This window comes from Eublepharis macularius, chromosome 6 (assembly GCF_028583425.1).
Source record: "Eublepharis macularius isolate TG4126 chromosome 6, MPM_Emac_v1.0, whole genome shotgun sequence".
NCBI classification, from domain to species: domain Eukaryota; kingdom Metazoa; phylum Chordata; class Lepidosauria; order Squamata; family Eublepharidae; genus Eublepharis; species Eublepharis macularius.
Window position 1 is genome coordinate 110,984,245 of NC_072795.1, and position 12,284 is coordinate 110,996,528.

Sequence of the window (12,284 nt, forward strand, 5' to 3'; positions counted from 1 at the left end):
CTGGAAGTTTGGTTTTCTCCAAATATGATGCTATTGATTCTTTGTTTACTTCTTTTTTATTATACAGCTTAGCGTAAAATTTATAAAAGGCTCTGCTAATGGTAGTCTGCTCCAAATACGTTTTGTTTTCTTCACAAATTTTATTTATTATTTTCTTTTCCCTTTTCTTCTTTAATTGCCATGCCAAATATTTCCCAGGTTTATTAGCACCCTCAAAAGCTTTTTGATTCAGTCTTTTAAGGTTCCACTCCAATTCTTTATTACTCATTGCTGTTAACTGTTCTTGAAGAATTTTGATTTCCTGATGTATTTTCTTTTTCCCTGGTCTCTTTTTTAACTGTGCTTCTTTGGCCTTTATTTTCTCCTCAATCTCTTGTCTTTTCTCCTCTTTCTTTTTCCTTGCTCTACCATTTAAGTCCATTAATATGCCCCTTACAACCGCCTTGTACGCGTCCCAAACTTTACTGGTTGGTACTTCTTTATTCACGTTGTATTGTATAAAAAACTTAGTCTCTCTTCTCAATGTTTCCATATTCTCACTTTCCTGTAACAAGTCCTCATTTATTCTCCAGGCTTTCCTTTTTCTCCTTTTTCCAAATTTCCACATAATTGGGTTGTGATCTGAGCCTACCATCGGCATTATTTCTACCTCCTTAGTCCATAACGCTAAGTCCTTTGAGGCCCAGATCATATCAATTCTTGATAATGTAAGATGCCTTGCAGAATAAAAAGTAAACTGTCTAGTTTTAGGATATTCTCTCCTCCATACGTCTTCGAGAGTCTCTTGTTGAATCAACTCAAAAAAAAGCTTTGGCAATAGTCCTCTTTTCTTTTGTGCTTTTGTAGTCTTTTTGTCTAGTTCCAAATCTGTCACTCCATTGAAATCTCCAGCAAGAATTATCTGGTCATATACAAGATCGTCTAGGTGCTTCCTTAAGTCTTCAAAGAAGCTTTCCTTTGCACCGTTAGGTGCATAAAGTCCGACTACCAACACTCTCTTTAAGTTCCAATTACATTCCACTACTACAAATCTAGCTTCCACATCTCTCATAACAAATTTTGGCTGCAGCTCCTCTTTTATATACAACACCACTCCTCTTTTTTTCTTGTTGGAAGCCGCTACAAATTCTTTGCCCAATTTTCCAGATTTTAAATATTTTACATCCTGTTTTCTAATATGGGTCTCCTGCAAACAAACAATATCACATTTTTGTTTTAATAGCCAATGAAAAATATTTTTTCTCTTATTCGGTGAGTTTAGTCCATTTACATTCCAAGATAATACTTTACACTCCATATTCATGGTTTTGTTGGTAAGTCTTTTTCATTGTCCTTGATAAATCTCTCCATCTCCCGCTCAGATCTGATGCGTTTTTTTGCCCCTCCAAACTCAAAGGACACTCCTTCCGGTAACTCCCATCTGTATCTGATATTCATGTCCTTCAAAGTCTGAATTAGCACTCTATATTTTTTTCTGTCCAATAACACTGATCTGGGCAATTCCTTCATTATAATAATCGTCTTGCCATCAATCTCCAATGGATCTTGAAATTGTTTTGTCACAATCCTCTCTTTCATATTTCTAGTTGTAAACTGCACGATCACATCCCTTGGTAGTTTCCTCTGGGTTGCAATTCTCGAGTTCACACGATACGCCACATCTAGGATAGCCACAATTTCCTCCTCCTCCTTCCCCAGGTAATCAGCCAACACCTCAGTCATCTGTTCTTGCGCTGACTTCCCTTCCACTTCTGGCAGACCACGAAAACGAAGCTGCTTCTCCATGTGTTTAGTTTCTGCAACTGACATCCTCCCCTTCACCAGTCTCATCTCTGTTTGTTGCGTGTCTATTAAATTCTCCATCGCGTCTTCTACTGTTTTAACTCTCTGCTGCGTTCCTTGTAATTCACTGCTAATCGTTTCCACACCTTTTTTCACTTCTGACAGCTCCGACTTTACTGTCTGTGTAACTTCCTTAACCTCTTTAATAAGCTCCAATTTCGTGTCCTTAAGTTCTTTCATCATGTCTATAAGTTTTTTGTCCAAATTTTCTATTGCCGATTGCCACTCTTTTTTCGACATCGTGGGGCTTGCTTTAGCTCGCTCCCACGAATCTGCTCTCTTCCTCAACTCCGTGGCTTATAATTAAACGTTTTCCTTTTTTTTAAATGTCCCAATCTTTGCCAAAATTAATTTTTTATATCCAAAATGTCGGGCGTCTTTTCTCTATGGTTTCTCTATGTTATTATAATCCAAGATGGCCTACTTCCTCTTCCGCTGAAGCCACGACCCTTCCACTTTCAAAGATGGCGATTCCCCACTTCCTGTCCTTTGGCAAGGGCCGCTTCCCTCCAGCCACTCTATTGTTGTTACGCACTTCCTGTCTCCCGTCTTCCCACAGCAGGTCTCGCGATGGTGTCTTTTTCCCACAGCTCCCAAACCACAGGTATTCAAAACAATAGTCCGATTTTTGTAATAACTTCTTTAAACTTAGTCTCTTTTAAAATACAACTCCTGCCGAGTCTTCACCTCCTTTTCACTAGTCTGTTGCAGTTTAAAAATCTACTTTCTTTCCTCTCTGTTTTTGTCAATCTGTCCCGTTTCAAGAGATAGCGATCTTTACCTTCTCTTCAGCTTTCTCGGGTTGTAATCGCTGTTTCGATCTTAAATTCTCCTCTCGACTTCCCTCCCCGATCGAAGCTTGGGTATGTAGGTCTTATGCCAGCCGAATTGGCCCCAAAATTGCCGCAGAGATTATAGCCGACCCGTCGCAAGGTGGGACCTCAAGGATCGGGGGGGAGACTCCTTGTGTAGAGCCCCCCCTCGTCCGAGATCTAGCTCACCCTAGGGTCTTGAGCGTTCTTTGCCTGCTCCCCGCCTGAGAGCAGTCGGCCGCGGGTTATTTTCACCCCTCCGGCCGGTTAAAACGGCAATCCGGTCAGCTCCACAAATGGAGCTGCGTTAGACCTCCATGAATCCCAAACCGGAAGCCGAGAGAGAGAGAGAGAGTATTTATTATAGATGTGCACCAATGTAGATTAAAAACAAGTTTAAAGCATAAGGCCTGAATGGCAGGCTGCATATATATACTAAAACTTGCTAAAACGTCTCAAGATACAGATGATGGAACAGTGCAATGTCCAACACAAATAGACCAAGGTACAGTAAAAAACCGACCAGACGCGTTTCGGCCCTAAGACCTTCCTTATATATTTTTAGGTTGTTAAAAAACTAAACAACAGTTCACAAAGATTTGAATCTGAATCTTGCCTCAGCAATATACTCAGCAAGTGGCCCACCATTATTGAGGGGAGGTTCAGACAGACTGATACTGGCCTTTTTTGCATGCGCAAGTTTTGCTGCTTTTGGCCCCATACCTCTTTGGGTTTTCTTCCAAATTCTGGATGCTTAATTTCCCTTCAGATTTCAGTGTGGCGTTTCAAAGATTCTCTTCCAAATGTGCAGGCAGAAAAGAAATATGGAGCTAAAAGCAACAAAAATCACCCATGAAAAGAAGGACACTGAGACAAATCACTCTCCTCATAACAACAACAACACTTAATTTATATACCACTCTTCAGAATGACTTAACAGCCACTCTGAGCAGTTTACAAAGTATGTTATTATTATACCCACAACAACAATCACCTTGTGAGGTGGGTGGGGCTGAGAGAGCTCCTAAAAGCTGAAACTGACCCAAAGTCACCCAGCTGTCTTCAAATGGAGGAGTGGGGAATCAAACCTGGTTCTCCAAATTAGACTCTCACTGCTCTTAACCAAACTGGCTCTTCACCAAACTTAGTCTCATATGGAAATAATACTATTACAAGATAATAATACTTCCAGTAGTGTTGTTGGACAGCGTGAGTGAAAAGCATGGAACACCCTAAAGCACTACATAAAAAGTGAGTATTGTTATGAATCTTTATATTCTTAAACCAAATTACAATTCCCAGGACACTTTGAAGGAAGCTGGGATATCTGGCACTTAAACTGGTATAACACTGATACAACTTTGCAATTTAGATATTCCAAAATAATCAATGAATGCCTGTTTACAGTGTGAATTTTAAAAAAGCAGTTCTTTTATAGTTATAAGTTATATTTCTGACCAAAATGGCCCTTTAAGATAAATAGGGATGACTGTTACAACTCATAGGGCTTCCATTCTCTCCCCTGCCCCTGGTGGGGGAATTCACATATCTGAACAGGCAATAAAGTTCATATTTTTGTTCGTGGTTTGCAGCTTCTTCACATTTCAATCCTAAAATAGTTTACTCTGAGGTTAAGTCCCACTGAATTTAAAAGGATTTAAGCAACAGAAAATTAACTAGCAGTTTGAATAAATTCAGAAAAGCATTCACTGACCTGAACTTCCAGGTGAGGCCTTCTGTGATTATGAAAGGGCCTCGAGCCACATGACCATTCCCCTTAAGACTTTGTCTCTGTGGCTCTGGACTTGTGAAAGGTCTCTCTCTCTCTCTCTCTCTCTCTCTCTTTCTCTCTCTCTCTCTCTCTCTCTCTCTCATTAGATGCTACAATAGCACTGGCCGCTTAAATTTACAGGAACAACTGATATCTGCTTCTTGCTAAATTCCCATTTGGCTCTAGAGCTCAGAATTGTTGGTTTTGTTTTAATGGCAAGAATGTGCTAGTTCTTTTCAACTGTAAAAACCAGGACAGATTTTATTAAGAACCAATACAGTTAGTAGGCAAAACAATATATTTCTTAAATTTGCCTATGCACAACATGCACATATGTATTATATGTATAATATTCTTATATTGATTCTTCATCCTGCCTCCCAGTGAGATTTTCTCACTGAAACTCAGCCTTGGCTGGAAAACTGGAGTAGGAAGCCATTCTTGTTACTTTCCAACTTTCCCTGCAAGGCCCTCCCAGACGATTCCCTCCCCCCACACTTGCTGAGGACTCCCCTTTGCTCCTCAACAACTGCTCAGGGGTACAGTTGTTCAAGGGTTACTTCAGTAGCATTGGCAAAGCAGTCTGAGGATGTGATATAAGAATCAAGGCAATGCATATTAACTAAGAACAGGTTTTATTATTTCAAGGCACAACTCTAGAATAAGTGCAGTACAGTACTAGAATACAGACCAACAAAATAAAAGGTACATGGGAAAAGGTACTAGCTAAGAGAGACTTACAGTTCTGGACATCTGCCCCCTTCCCTCTCCTTTGGCTACAAAAGGCAGACAGGTGTGTAGGCATGGTATGGTTGCTGGTCCCTTGGTATATTCACCCATGGTTATACACACACCTGTTCACACATCTTCACACAAAGGGCCTGCTCCTTTTCAGGGTTCTACATGTAGGTGCTAAAAGAGGTATTAGCCAATCTGGACTTCCATCACCATAACTATCAAATGTATCCCACACCCACCTACCCTGGCAAAATCTGACCATATGCTGCTCATACATGACAATTCTATATTGTTACCTGATTTTATTCCTTCTTTGGCCAACCCCCTCCCCAGCTTATTGTGATATGTTGCAGGGAAACAACTCATTCCTATACAGAGTTAGAGACTAATTTCAATGGGCTTCAGCATGTCTACCTCTGCATAAGACCAGGATGCATAAGGCCAGACTGTGAACTAGATTCAAATCTTTCCTGTCCCAAGAACTCAAGAGATGGCCATGAATTTGGAACTAAAGCTACCATCTCACAGCCTCACTCACTTCTGTGCCATCAGCAGTATCGGGAGAGTAAGGGTTGATTCACATATTACGTGTTCCCCACATGCTCTTTTGAGAGACATATTCTGGGAGTTCCTCACTGGGATTGGGATCTGGGCACATGAGGAGAAGGGGTTGTAAGCTTTCACTCCCTGCCCTGTTTTCTGGAGCAGAAATGGTGCAGGAGGCACTATTTGTCCATTGTGGAAACTTGTGTGTTACATGGAGTCTCCCCAATATGGAAAATACTGGCACCACAGGGCCTTTTCAGGCACAGGGAAGGAGCTTAAGTCTCCTCTGTGTACTGTAGTCCCAGTCTGAACTGGGTTTGCGCATGCCTGAGAATTAGCTCCCTGTGGGGAATTTTGACCAGAAGTCCTTATGACTACCACAGGGACTTTGCAATGTGTGAACTAGCCCTTAAGAGAGACCTGCCTTACAGGGTTATTGTACGGATTTTTTTAATGTGAAGTGCTTTGAACTCTCCAAAATGGTATAAATGGCTTCTTTAATAACCTCTATCCATTTACCTGATTCAGAAAAATGGTGCTAAATTTACAGTGCTCTCAGTGGATGACTCAGCTTTCAAGAAATAATTGTCTTATCCTTTTACACTGATAAATGTTTTGCGTCAATCATTGTCTGGCGCCTGTCTTTCACTGATACACTGATACATGGTGGATTCCAACTAGATGTTAAAAACAAAGAAACCAATAAGGGGATCATTTCCACCACCCCGACACTGGCCATTTTCACATAGGTTATCTCCCCCAAGTTCAATGTTTTGGGGAAGCAGTTTTTTTTCCTTGCTTCCTCACAGCATTGTGATACATTTGCATATCTTCGGGTCTGCCTCTCCCCACATGTGCCCCAGAGGACGCTTCGATCTAGCAATAAACAGCTATTAATGGTCCCTGGCCCCACGGAGGCCCGCCTAGCATCAACCAGAGCCAGGGCCTTTTTGGTCCTGGCTCCAAACTGGTGGAATGCTCTGTCTAATGAGACCAGGGCCCAGCAGGATCTGTTATCGTTCCGCCGGACCTGTAAGAAGGAGCTATTCTGCCAGGTATATGGTTGATGCTGGGTAGGGCCCCTGCCAGCCAAATAGCGTAGAACTGGGCCCTCCCTACCAGAACATCCACCTCCAAAAAGAAATCTTCTCTCTTTTTAATTATCTTTAGTGACGGTTGGAAATGGATCAATTGAACTATTTTGTGCTGGTTGTTGTGGGTTTTCCGGGCTGTATTGCCGTGGTCTTGGCATTGTAGTTCCTGACGTTTCGCCAGCAGCTGTGGCTGGCATCTTCAGAGGTGTAGCACCAAAAGTCAGAGATCTCTCAGTGTCAGTGTGCTGCTTTGTATTTGTGTTTGTATTTTAAATATTTATATTGTATTTACTGTGTTTTAAACTGTGGTCTGCAAGTTTTTAATGTGCATTAATGTTATCCGCCCTGAGCCAGCCAGTGTGGGGAGAGAAGAATAGAAATTGAAATAAATAAATAAATAAAACCAGGGGTTTCCCAGGCTTTTCTTTAATCTTTCTAAAATGTGCTTTGCTTCGAAGTTTGGGGAAAGATCACAATAAACCTCAATGACTGCTGTGTAGGGCTGCCATGGGCAAGAGACTTACTTTAAAAAAAGGAAATTTGGAATTCAGAGAACCTGTTCTACCTATAGTTACAATGGTATATTGATACAATGAGATTTTAGTGCTGATTTTTTGTAAAAAAATTTGAAAAAGCCCTGTTGGTTTGGAGGGGTGGGGAACAGCCACTTCTGGGGAACTGGGGCAGGGAAACTGGGGAAACCTGCTATGTGGAAGCCCTGTTGCTGCTGCACTTTATCTGCAGCCACACCAGCAACAGGGAAACCACAAAACCCTGTTCCCATGTGAAAGCTACCAGTCAATGGTAGACTTAAAGTTTGCATTAATTCATTGGAAGAGTGTCACAATAACAGAATAATGATCCATTGCCATGATCGACTAGTTTTAAGTAAGAGCTTGGAATCCAGAGGAACTAGTAGACTGTAGCAATAGATCCTGACAATGCTATGGTACAATAGCACAAGGGATGATTAGAAGATGATGTCATATGGATGTTCTAAAAAAAAGCCTCTGTGGTTTAAAAGCCAAGAAAAACCCAGAAGAAATTCCATGTGGATTCAGGCTTGATCTTGTTCTCATCTGGGAAATGGGGCCTTCTTTGCAACAACCCACCTACCTGCCCCACCCCGCCTGGCTCTTCTGTTTGTACTTGTATCTCCCTGCTAACTGACTGCATCTGATCTTCTCTGGCTTGTGAAAACTTCTACCATAGCAAGACTTAAAGGTGTCACAAGACTCTATTACAGAGGTGGTGTTAATGATTTTGCAGCTCTGGGTAAACATCCAGGATGAGTCCCCGACCATCAACCATACCTTTTCAAAAGGAGGAAGGAATGGAGAAAGAGCCTGCTCAGCCAGGCACAGCGGCCTCCTCAGCCCTACCTTCACCAGAGGATTGAGGGAGGTGCCTGCTGGGCTGGGCCAGCCCTGGCAGGTTCTTGCAGTTTCTGGGTGACCTCCCCTCCAGCCTGGAGCCAGGACATGCCCAGCTAGGGCAATGGTAGCAAGCGAGAGAGCAAGGGAGCCTAAGTAGCCCCAGCTTCCCTCCCATGGTTTGCTCACTTCTTCCTTTCCCTCTCCCATGGAGGACCAGTTGGGTTGTACAGGGTCTGGTAGCAGCAGCCTATCCAACCCCAACCAGTCTCCATTCCTGGCGGCAAGACGTTTGGCAACAGTGCTCTGGCAGGGGCAGCAGCTGGCAGGGGCATTCCTTTGTCAGGGGAGGGGCCAGTACACTGGCAGTCAGACACAGCCAGGGTCTAAGCCAGCCCTTAGCCTCCGTTCCAGTCCTTGCTGCTTGGCGCTGCAGTGGCAGCACGGTAGTGACAGAATGGGCAGCAGCAGAGGGCAGCACCCACCAGCACAGGCCCCGAGCAGCTGTCCAGCTGTCCCATTGCTAAAGCCCATCCCTGTTATGTTATTTTGGCTACAGCAAGCGAACATGACTACCCCTGTTCCAATTATGCTTTACGATCGCAGCTGGTTGTGAAATTGAGGATGGGGAGAGTCTGCAGACTGTATCAACAACAGACAAACTCTGATGTGTCAATATGTCTAAAACCTAATCTGGAAGGACTGTTTAAAAGTGGCAGGCACTAGTCGTGCTCTCTCAGTTTTCTATGTTTCCCCCCGCTCCACAGTGACAAGGACAAGGATGCTAATGCTTGTAGAATCTGAACATACTGCATCCTGTCCATTGCTTGCTGCACATTCCCTGTTAATCATAACATCCAGGAAACCAAAATTTACCCTTCAGATATTGCCATATGCAGGGATTTTCACCATAACTGGTAGATGGAGGCCAGAGAGTAACAGTTTCAATTGGCACAATATATCTAATCTGTAACATCAATTGATCATACAGTGTAGTTTATCTTTCTCTTGCAGAAATCTTCTATAACATCATTTGAGACAAAACATGAAAATGGCACCACGGATCCCAAACTAAAACATGGAACAGCTACTGACAAGCCTCTGCTCACTCGCTTTCCTTGACCCAATGAATGATCACACACTGATGGGCTCCTCTTCGGCGCCCTCAATCTTCATGGCAGGACATGCCTAGAGTTCCCTGATATTGTTTGGCTATCGGCTCTCTAGGCTTCTACTTGAACCCAGGATCTCATGAGCTATGGTCTGGCGCCACTGAAAAGTATTGAAGCAATACGAACATTCAGACCACAAGCTGATGCTGCGCTTCTCACGTGATGGACATGTACGTGTGAATCAACTCAAGCGTTTGTTCAGCCCAATGACCAAGAAGCAATAACATAAAGCTCAGCTAATCAGCATTGGGAAAGTCTTAGTAGGTGACCAGTGGTGGTCACCTTCACTACTTTACTTAACACAATATTTGGGATCAGAAAGGATTTTTTCCCCCTTCAGAGCTGAATTGGCTTGAGATCCTGCGAGCGTTCTGCTTTTCCTGGCAACCACTTGACTTTCCCGCCTGTCACTTGTGACCATTTGCCCCGCCTTTGCTGTGTGTTTGTTGTTCACTGGATAGCAGAGCTGGCAAGTCCAGTGGAGACAAAATGAGGCAGATGGATGAACTTGGCTGGCAGGTGAGCAGGCAAGTATTTGGAATGGCAAGCGGGGAAAGTAATTTGGAAAGAGGAAAGGCAAGGGAGCAGTTTGATAACCGTTTGGTCTTCTCCCAAAAGATGAGTCGTTCATCTTGAAGCAACATGTCAGAATCAAGAGGACTTTCAGATTCAGATGGAACCTGAATAGGTTCTGGCGTCATTTCACCCCCGTATGCCTGGTGACATCTAGCAGAGCCTGGCTCCAGACACTTGGAGCCTTATATTGCAATTGGGTAGATTTGTGGAGGGTCCTCCTTTGCTGGGAAGTTGGAGTAGAGGCACATTTCCTCTCTATTGTGTTTCAGAACTTGTACATGTTATAGAAGACAAGAGGAGAAAAAACAGAACTCGCATATCCTCCACTTAGGCCGTTTTCACACACACCCCGGGAGATCGCGCAAACTCATGGCATGAAGCGTCTTCCTAGCACAGTCTCCCGGCACAATCCCCTTTGATGACCTGATGGCGTCAGAAAAAGCGCCATTAAACAGGATCCTGCCGGGAAATTGCACTAGGAAGACGCTCTTATGCCGTGGGTTTCGTGCAATCTTCTGGGCACGTGGCCGTGTGAAAACGGCCTTAGTTGACAGAAACTTGGCCAAGAAAGAAGAGGATTCTGTTGCAGGTACTTGGGTTAAAACAAACCAATTATCAGCATTAGACAGAATGGCTGGAAGTGTGTCTCAGCATCACACGTCCCTTACTTTAAAAGACCTTTAGAAACTCCAAAACAGAGTTACACCCTTCTAAGTCCAATGAAGTCACTGGGTTTAGAAGTCAGTGGGCTTAGAAGGGTGTAACTCTGCTTAAGGCTGCATTGTTAGCCACTCCTACAGTTCAGTTACTCTCTTCCAGGAACACAGACAGAACATAAAGTTGTCATTATTATGCTATGAATTTTAGTAACATCCTTAACTGTAGACCAAAAACAATTGTCTTCATATCAGACAGAATTAGGTGTCAAAGTACCATTTTGTCGTGCATGAATCCCATCACTTTTGATTTAGTCACACACACTATTGCAGTAACAATGTCACATCCTTGGGGAAAACCTTGCTAGAAAATTGTTTCAGTTTGTAGCCCTGTTTTCTGTCGTTAATAAAAAGAACAACGTACCCTAACACTTTATTGCTGCCTCTCAACATAATCAATCCATGTATATATTTGCCGATCTGTAAACCAGCTATTAGTCACAGAAACTGCTATTTGTTTTACTCATTTCAAAGAAAGGACATCTTTCAGGATGGGAAAATGCTTTCTGAAGAAAAGAATCATATTCTGGGGTGCATATCACCCATGATCCTACAATAGAACAGAGGGTCCAGCAGCACCTTAAAGACCAATCAGATTTCCATGAGCTTTTGAGAGTCAAAACTCCCCTTTCCAGATACATTTAAAAGTATGTAGGACTTATCCAGCCAGAAAGTGGGAGAGGTATTTGAAGTAAGAGTGTAAGGCTTGATAATACTGCAACTTCTAACTTAAAGTTAAAGTTAGAAGTTGCAGTATTATAAAAATTCAATTATTTTTATACCGCCCATCTCCCGAAGGACTCAGGGCGGTGAGTCCTTCTAAAGCATCTGACAATGGGAGCTCTGACTCTCCTGGAAATCTTGTTGGTCTCCAAGGTGCAACTGGACCCAAATCTTGCTCTTCTGCTACAGACCAACATGGCTACCCACCAGAAACTATCAACAACAGAGTTACCAAAAGCAAGAAGGCCCATCATTTAAGTCACAGCCCAACGTACACTGGGGACTCTGTTTGGTATCTCGTTTTTCTTTCCTGTTTTGCATTTCTCTTTTTGCCTGGTACGGGTCCCTGTTTGTTGCTTCACTTACCTGTAATGAGGTTGTCCACGAGGGTGGTCGGCATGCAGAAGATCCCCACCAACACATCACTAATAGCCAGGTTGAGGATGAAGACATTGGTGACAGTTCGCATCTGCCGGTTCTTCAGCACAATGAAGCACACCAGCATGTTGCCAACCATGCACATAAAGAAGATGAAGACGTAGGCGACGATGAACATGGCTGCCACTGGAGAGGAGTGCTGGTAGTAGGCGGAGAAGGTATAGTTCTCCTTGTAGAGCAGGCTGTGGCTCTCATTCTTAGGGCTGCTTTTAGAAGGGGGGGAAGTGTTGTCTGAGGTGGGAGGAAGACAAAAAAGAAAAATCAGCTGGGATTCAGTTTGAAGAGCTACAAAGTCTTTCATAGGACTTGCTATCTGATTCTTTCACCTGGTGATGCTAGTTATTGAACCTGAACCACCTGCATGCTATGCAGATGCTGGAGCACTGAGCACTGAGCATGGAGCAACAGCCCAACCCCATGAGCAAATGGGGTGGTGAAGCAAGGCCATCTTTTAGTCCAGACAGCATCGGAGACCACACTCCC

General features: G+C 43.3%; 1 protein-coding gene across 1 annotated transcript in view; it reads right to left on the reverse strand.

The window, feature by feature from the left end:
• NPFFR1 (neuropeptide FF receptor 1) overlaps positions 1-12,027 on the reverse strand; it is a 35,355-nt gene extending 23,328 nt beyond the window's left edge. The window contains exon 1 of the mRNA XM_054983717.1: positions 11,730-12,027. Within this exon, the coding sequence (XP_054839692.1) occupies positions 11,730-11,919 (190 nt within the window). The 5' untranslated portion in view covers positions 11,920-12,027. The remainder of the gene's footprint in view (positions 1-11,729) is intronic.
• Positions 12,028-12,284: the final 257 nt, after the last annotated feature.